General features: G+C 42.8%; 1 protein-coding gene across 2 annotated transcripts in view; it reads left to right on the top strand.

Annotated features, from left to right (window-relative positions):
* DMTF1 (cyclin D binding myb like transcription factor 1) overlaps positions 1 to 8,540 on the top strand; it is a 35,703-nt gene extending 27,163 nt beyond the window's left edge. For both annotated transcript variants that reach the window (XM_019509513.1, XM_019509514.1), the window contains 4 exons: positions 122 to 280; positions 3,058 to 3,444; positions 6,266 to 6,413; positions 7,001 to 8,540. In XM_019509513.1, coding sequence (XP_019365058.1) covers positions 122 to 280; positions 3,058 to 3,444; positions 6,266 to 6,413; positions 7,001 to 7,110 — 804 coding nt within the window. In that variant the 3' untranslated portion in view covers positions 7,111 to 8,540. The remainder of the gene's footprint in view (positions 1 to 121; positions 281 to 3,057; positions 3,445 to 6,265; positions 6,414 to 7,000) is intronic.
* The last annotated feature ends 18 nt before the right edge of the window (positions 8,541 to 8,558 follow it).

An 8,558-nucleotide genomic window follows, 5' to 3' on the forward strand; every position in this document is an offset into this window, starting at 1 on the left:
GAAGGAGTTTGCAGTGTGCTTTCTATCTAGCTATACTCCCTATGAGTGAGTGTACAATGAAAGTTATGTAACCCAAGGAGTGATGTTGTCTATGTTTTGACATCTTTTTCCTCTTTCTTAGTCGTTCCATCTCCAGCCTACGGGAACTCCAGGTACTTATTTGCTACAGACGAGCTCAAGCCAAGGCCTTCCTTTAACACTGACTACCAGTCCCACAGTGACCCTAACAGCCACTACTGCTCCAGCCTCCCCAGAGCAGATCATCGTTCATGCCTTATCTGTACGTATCTTGAATGGTTAGAAAACTGACACAGTTGGGGGAAGTTGGTTGAAGGGTTGTTCCATTAGTATTTCTTCTCAGCTTCTGAAGTAGTAGCAGGACCTCTAGTTACCTGAGTATGTTAAAGTTGAAAGTCAACTCACAGTACTAAGGGCTTGTTTCTATATGCTCATAAATGTTGCTTCGGAGCTGGAATTTTCTACATTTGCTCTCTGCCTGATCACACTTAGAATTAAATTTTCCATTTAAAAAAGTACAATTTCATACCAGAAAAGTAGCTAAAGTTTGAAACTTAGCAGGGATGTGGTCCTTAATGTTGTCTGTGGCAACAACAAGATGCAGGGGAAGGATAGCTGTGGGTGACACAAACTTGGGGGTGCTGGCAGTACTGAGGAGGTCAGAATAATCATGGAGGAAGAGTGAAATGACTTTGTGGAATGCAGTATAGAAATGGGATGAAATGTAATAGTACGGGGGGCAAATACATGCGCTTAAATAAGGACTTTTGCTCTAAGTTGGGAAATCATCATTTTGGAGGCATAGAGGAGTGGGACCTGAGTCAGTGGCTGGATGAATGTGAGCCAACTGTGTGATGCAGCCGTGAAAAGGCTAGTGTGATTCTAGATATATCCAGAGGGGTATTTTCACCAGGGACAGGCATCAGTGCCATTGTACAGGGCACTGAGAAGACTCCATTTAGATCCTGATTATATATGTGTAGGCAAAGGGTGATTTCATTTGTAATCTCTTCACAGCAAACTTGAAGGGAGTGCACAATGTATTTCCCTGTTCCAAAAGTTTGTAGTAGTGAGATTCCTTTGCAATGACTGGGGTAAGTCTTGCCCTGTTAATAGTGGACACACAAATAGTTACTGTGATCACAGTGCCCATGATTAATGGATTGGGAAAGGGAGGTTATCACTTCTTCTCAGCTGTTCTGTAGTAATTGTCCTGTTGCCCACTTTACCCCATGATGAGAACTAAAATGGATCTTTCACGTGAGTGGAACAGAGCTAAGTTACCCAGGTTGAGTTTGACATGGTTCTTTGAGTAAATCTGATATCTTTTATTAGACCAAGTCATACAGTTGGAAAAATTCTTCTTAGCAAGCTTTCGAGCACAACCGCCCTTTGTTAGGGTGAGGACATGTCTGCAGATGGTCTGTGCTCTTCCTGATCCAGGACGTTGCTGGGAAAGGATATCTGTGATCCAGGAAGAGCATGGACCTTCTGCAGATACTTCCTCAGCCTCACGAGGGGTGTTTGTGCTCAAAAGCTTGCTAAGAAGAATTTTTCCAACTATATGAGTTGATCTAATAAAAGATATTAGATTTACCCAAAGAACCTTGCCTGCCTATGTCTTAGACCAACACGACTACAACCTACACCCTGGGTTTAGTTTGTACTTCCTGCAGAGTGAGACAGTCACAATGGAGCAGTTGAGGCATGGTGCATAACCACCCTTTTACCTGCCAAGGGCCAACGTTCAGTTACCGGTCCTTACTCTCACTTCAGGGGCAGATCAGCTAGACAGGGAGGAAAGATTTCATTTTAATAGGATTCTACCTTAGTCGGGGACTGGAGAAGGCTTTGGTTGCTGAGGAATTCTGCCTCATAATGGACTTGTGCTCTAGTGTCAGAGGAGCCTCTCAGGTCCCTGGTTCATGTGCTCAGAGTTAAGTCAGTTGCCAGGTTTGGATTCAGGAAGGAATTTGTGGCCTGGCCAGATTGGCAGGCACCACTGGAGTGGGTTTGTTTTTTACTGTGGTGCAGGGCACAGTTTGCTTCCTAGGGTCATCAGGATGCATTTCACTAACATCCCCCAAGACTGCAGGGGTTTGGACTTTGCAGATGCCTCTAGGTCTCTCCTACCCTATTCCTGGGACACACTAAGCTTTGAGTCTCTTGTCTTAAGGTTGATACATAGGGAGCTGAGGTATGCTGGAGGGGCTGGAGTGGATGCCCTTTGGACCACTCTGGACTTAACATCTATTTCATTGCTGCCTGCTGTTACAAGAGACTGGACTTAGTACCCAGATGGTCCCCTCCAGTCCCATGTTTCCATGGTGATTTGGCTCAACATTGAATTGCCTTAAATGGGATGTCTCCCTCTAGTGGCAGCCCTAGCAGAACTAAAGCCTGTTACTTGCACCTACTTTGATTAATGTGAGTTTTCTAGTCATCACCTGTAATATAAAATAGCTGAAACAGGGAAATATTAGCTGGGGAAGGAGGGCTAACAGATATTGAAGGTCAAGTAGGAAATTGGCAAAAATGAGATGAGCCCTGCTGTTCTGATTCCAACACCATCCTTCTCCACGTACTTAGCAGAAGTGGTAGGAGCTCATGATCTCGGTGATTGAGGTCTTAGGTTGGATCATTTCTGATGACTTTTCTCTCATATTCTGAGACTGGATTTAAACAGTGTTTTCCTCCCCTCTTACTAACATGAAAGAGGAATGGTTTCAGGCTGGGGTTTTGGGTCCCCTGCAGTCAAGCCTCATTTTCACCATTGATTCACTTTGATCTTATTCTCCTCTCTCTGATTACTTGTGTGTAAACTGAGTTCCTTGAATCTACAGATCTATAGTTTGAGGCTTAAGAGCGTTGTATCTTCTATATATATCACAGGCCATTACACATTACCCAGACATCCCTGTCTTAAGTGAGTAATTTGTGCTGGATGGATGATAAGGAAAACCATTTGCAGATCCTCAAGTGAAAGTGTCTGAAATGCTAATGCTTTGTTCTGTGTCCCTTTGTTGATATTGCTTCCAGCCAGAACACTTGCTGAACACAAGTGACAATGTCACAGTGCAGTGTCATACACCGAGTGTCATCATTCGCACTGTTGCTGCTGAAGACATCACTTCTTCAGTAACCCAGGCAGAACTTACCGTCAATTCAGACATTCAGGCAGCTGACCTGACAGATCCTCCCAATACCCTGGAAGGAGATGCTTTTCCAGATGAAATCCATCAGTCCAAACTAAGTGATGAGGAGCAGTCTGCTTACAATGAAGACGATGACTCCAAATTCAGTGGCAGGAGTAACACAGAACTGATAGATGGGGTTATGGTAAGAACTGAGGAAGAGATCTCGGATGCAGACCTCAAACGTGAAGAGGATTCTCACTCCCATTTAACTGGCACTTACGTCACTGAGGTAAGGAAGCGTGTGATAGAACTAGTGGAATATCTGAACCTAAGCAGAGAGGAAGCAAAGGTTTGTAGTAAAGGCCTAATGAGTTTAATAAAGTGTCACTGAGAATGAGTCAAGCCAGTACTGGAGGATAGTAGCTCAGTCTCCTTGTGTTCTAGGGCTGTCCACATTTTGCGGAAGGCTTCTCTGTCTCAGCACTTCATAAATCCATTATATGTTGAGTGATGTAAGTGGTGCTTAGTTTTATTTGGCTTGAGCAAGGAGTTCAATCCACACATTAGCTGTGGGGCTGTTTTGCACATTCCACGAACAGAAATGTTGGCACTTACAGGCTGTGGTGGAGGGCGAGTCTCAGAGAGGCATTCTCTAAATGGTGAATTTAGGCACTGTTTGCCTTCTGCCTCCTTCACTGGAGGTTTTCAAGAAGAGTCTGGATAAACATGTGTCTGGGATAATTTAGGAACGGCACAGCCTGTGTTGGGGAATAGCAGGGGGTGGGACTAGATAACCTTTGATGACCTTTCCAATTCTCTGATGATATAGCCCCAAACTGGCCCACTGTTGTCCAGCACATCAGTGTATACTTATCAGGCACAGTGGGAGTGTCTACACATGCGTTAATATGCTTTAGTTAATGTGCATTAAATCTAATACCTCTGGGCATTTATACGCATCCTTTTTGCCCCACGATGAACCGGAGATCTGGTGGGTTGGAGAAAACTCGATTAATTGAGTCTGGTCCGCACAGGACCTGACGTGAACTGCTTTGCACCGCATGCAGTTGTATAAGCGGTGAAATGTGCAACAGTGTGCAGAAAATGGCAGCAATGCACTTTTGAACTAAAACGCATAGTGCACTGCTGTGCCTTTCGCCACTTATGTGGCTGTATGCACTGCAGCGCAAGCATGTGTACAAATGCCCTCCAATGTGAGGTACTGGAAAAAGGTGTATTAGCCTATTTTAATGTGTATTAGTGAAAGTGTGTGGGGTTTTTTGTGATGCTTTAATGCATGTTAAAATAGGCTAATGTGCATTAAAGCGCACATGTAGATGTGCCCAGTGTGGTGGGTAAGGGAAGTCAAGGGCCCTATTTCTCAGTTTGTCTAGCTGTAACATAAGTTCCTTTTTTTTTTTTTTTTTTTTTTGGTAGACTTTGTTTAAGCAAACTAGTCCTGCTAAGTGCTCTCTGGTGGAATAAAGATTTGTACATAAACCAGAATATCTCTTTATCTTGATCAGCTCCACATCTGAGATGTAAACCCGTTTGTCCAGATGAATTCAAATATCATACTAGAACTGTTTTATACATCTGGTATCACCTCTTGAACTGAACTCCTACATTGTTCATATTTAGGAATAGGGCATAGAAGATAAACATCAGAAAGGTGCCATACTTTTCTGTCTTCCTGAAGAAAACATGACTAGGGTAAATTGTGACTGGAGAAGGGATACATTCAACCCCCACTCTTTCCCCATCTTATCCAAATGATACATCTAACATTAGACTTGGAGTTTGTTAGGCATCGATTTTCAGTAGTGAACAGATCCACAATGTACCTTCACATCACTGTTTCTATGAGTAGGACCTTTGTCAGCTTCAGCAATCATCTTGTTAGCAGGAACAATATACCCTGAATCCCTTCCAGCACTAGTAACTTTGCCTCTTTCTTTTCCCTTTAGTTAAAATGGTTGCTGTAAAAGGCCAGACTAAGGGCTCATTGCTGTTCATGCTAATCCTTTGATTTTTTCAAGTTGGAATCAATAAAAGTTTAGAATACAAAGATAGCTCTCAGTTTAACTGAGGAAGTTAGCTACAACTAAAGGGTTATAAAGATGTTGTTTAGCTTTGTTTCTGGAAAGAGAAGGCAAACTGAGTTGGCATTTTTCCTTTTGGTACTTTCTAACTGGGCTTAAGTGACAGCAGCATTCACGACGGCTAGCTTCACTTTCTCAGAGAGTTTTCCCCACCTGCCAGCACTGGAGCTATCACAGGGTGGGGATGGCTGGAGGCAGGGACCTGCACCTGGTGCTAGAGATTACAACATACTCCTTGCTATTGGCAGCTGGCCATAGGCTGCTCCCTAACAGAGCAGGGTATCCTGTGCTTGGGTGCAAATAGTTGAGCAAGGAGCCAGCTGTGATGGAGGCACTCTAAAATCATGCTGCTGGACAGCACCAGAGATGGGGGAGCCAGGAAACAGCTTTGATAGACTGGGGAAATGAGTTTTGCTAAAACTTCCTTCAGTATCAGGGCTGTCCTGTACAAGGGCCACCAGTCAGCCCAAGCATTTCACACTCCAGCTGGGCTGCAAACAACACGATCCAGTTATTTTCATTCTACCATTTACATTCACCACTGGTGTTTGACAGTCCGCCTTTGTCTGGCAATGCAAGACAGCAGCCAAGACTGCTCTTCTTTAGCTGTGTGATTATAGCTAAAACTTGGCAGAAAAAGCAACAGTCATGATGCTAATATTTAAGCATCTCACCAACATTTCTTCCTAACAAATTCACAAAGAGCTGTTGAATTTGTTGTGCTAATACTAATGATAAAGATGTTACCTCTTGGATATGATTTAAGTAGTCAGGATAACTGGATATTACTAGTTTATACCCATGGTTGTGCCTAAAACAAAGTCATTTCTCTGAAATGTGTTTCTTTCCTTTCCTGCCTTCTACTCCCTCCTCCACTTACACACATGGTGCTGCTCCTTTTATACATGACTGCTATAGTTTGCATAAGATCCTTGGAAGGTGACTTCTCTGTCCCATGATGTATGAACCAACCTCTCGTATCCGCTCCTTCATTCTTTCCTCACACAGGACCTAGGTTCTCCAACCATAGAAGAGCAAGTGGATCAGTCTGCAATAGATGATGAAACAGTCCTTATTGTTCCCTCATCACATGGTTTTATCCAGACATCAGATGATATAGACAATGAATCAGTCTTACCTCTGACAAGACTAACAGGTAACAGTCTCTCTTAATGCAGTTGTGCTCAGGGGTCAGGATTCTTCTGTTCTTCACAATCAGTTGGAGCTTGGTATAGCATTACCTTATTCTTGAAATCTCCTTGTAAATTGATTTTCATATAAGCAAGATGGCACAAGATGTATTTGGAAACTGCTGGTCAGTTAACATTTTATTTGGGTTAACGGAAAGAGAATGACATCTCTCTGCTCTTCAGTCCAGAGGTATTAGTGGCAGCCTCTCCTTGTTAATGGCCTTAATGTTTCACTAATCAAGCTAACCTTTTCTTACCACAGGGTTGTTGTCTTTTGCTGCTCCTGGTCTCTCCTCCTGTTTCACAATCCTGGAGACTTTATCTCTTTTCAGAATTAGAGATCTGTAGAGACCAGCCTCCAGGAGCAGCAAGGGTTTCAGCTGGCAGAGTGAGTCAGCTGAAGATTAGGCTATGTTTTTAAAAGTATCTATTTTTAGATAAAAATTACTCCAAGTAGTTCAAAGTACTTACACACATTATGAAATATATCTTATATGCACCATTAGGGCAGTACAGTAAGTTATGGGTCCTAATGTAATGTGATTCATTGCAGATCCTATATTGCAACACCATGGAGAAGGATCACACATTATTGGCTCATCATTGGGTAGCCCTGATTCTGAAGACTCCAAGGATGTTGAAGACTTAGTTAGTTGTCACTGAGAAGCAGTAAATCATGTCTGTTTTCTATGACTATGTTTGCATCATGAAGTTAGTTACAGCCCTGTAGCACCTGTCCAAAGCAAGCAGTCAGTCTACGTGGTTAAGAAAAGAAAGCATTGTTTAGTTTGAAATGGCTACAGTGCACTTTTACTGCTCATAAGACTTCTTACCTCATTTGTAAAAGATTACACAGCTGCTTGCAGCCTGGTTTGCTACATTCAGCAAGGCTCTTTTTATTTTAAAGTTTGCAGTACTCATGGCTAGGATCTACTTGGTCAGTCTGACCTGGCTGTTACTAGTGTGCTGGACTTCACACACCGTGAAAACTGGACAGAAGCCAAGGATTGTAGGCCTTAGCTTGTTAGTGCAGCAACAAGAATTAGTTTGCACACCTTTCATGAAGAATGAAGGAGGATTTCTGCACTTACTAAGACTAAAAGACTCTACATTCAGGAAGAAATGTATTTGAAGATCACCCATCAGGGATGGCATGGGCAGCATCATTCAGGAGTGGTGTGTTCTCCACTCACTTGACTTGTCAGTACTTCCCCAGGGTAGGATCCTAGTTGCAGATGCTCTCAAAGTTGTCCTGCTCTGCTTGTTCCTGAAGAGTCCATTGCTGGCAATGGATGTAGTTGCAGAAAGGGCAGATGTGGAAGACTTTTTTTTAAAGAAATCACTACGAGTTCAATAAAAAAGGGAAATCTTATGAAAAGGGAAGCTATTGAAGTCCACCAGCATCTCCCAGAAACCCATGGCCTCTGGGGAACGTTGCAGGTAGAGTGGAATGATTGCTTGCATAGCAATACACTCCCAGCACACTACCAGCCATCTCTTCAGAGGTGAATTATGCAGCAAGCAAGCTCATACTTAAGGGAGGGAGGGAGGGAGGGGAAGTGGCAATGAGGCAGTGGTGCCCTTAGCAAGGGTCTTGGAGGGGCAGGTCAGTGACTGCTTGGGCCTAGTTCCCCAATGCAAAGAAAACCGATTCTTTCCTATACTTGAGTGTTAAGAGACACTAGGCTAAAAAACAGCCTTCTGCGTGGGGTGGGAGGTGGGAGAAAAAAAATAACTATAGAAATGAAAGACGCGTGTATAAATTATTTTATTTATTTCTGTAATTAGCTCTTCATAATCAGAGCTCACCTTTCAGTCAGTGGTTTTGTTAATGTGAAATTAAGTTGTAGTTTCAAAATGGATTGCCTAGGGAACACAAATAATTGTATATGCCGTTTAAACAAAAATAAAGAGTATTTGTCTTAGGTAACTGTAAGATGCTGTTTGTTTCTAGTGTCACAGATCTGTGCAGTGGTGCAGTTCTTATGTAGTCATAAAAAATGCAGGGGGGTGGTTTTCAAAATGAAAAAGCTTGTGCCATTTGGAAATGTCAGTGCAACTGGAATGTCCATCAAGTGCAACAGCAGCTCTTTAAAAAAAAAAAAAAAAAA

The sequence above is a fragment of the Gavialis gangeticus genome, unplaced genomic scaffold, assembly GCF_001723915.1.
Source record: "Gavialis gangeticus isolate Ggan-Ray unplaced genomic scaffold, GavGan_comp1, whole genome shotgun sequence".
Lineage (NCBI taxonomy): Eukaryota > Metazoa > Chordata > Crocodylia > Gavialidae > Gavialis > Gavialis gangeticus.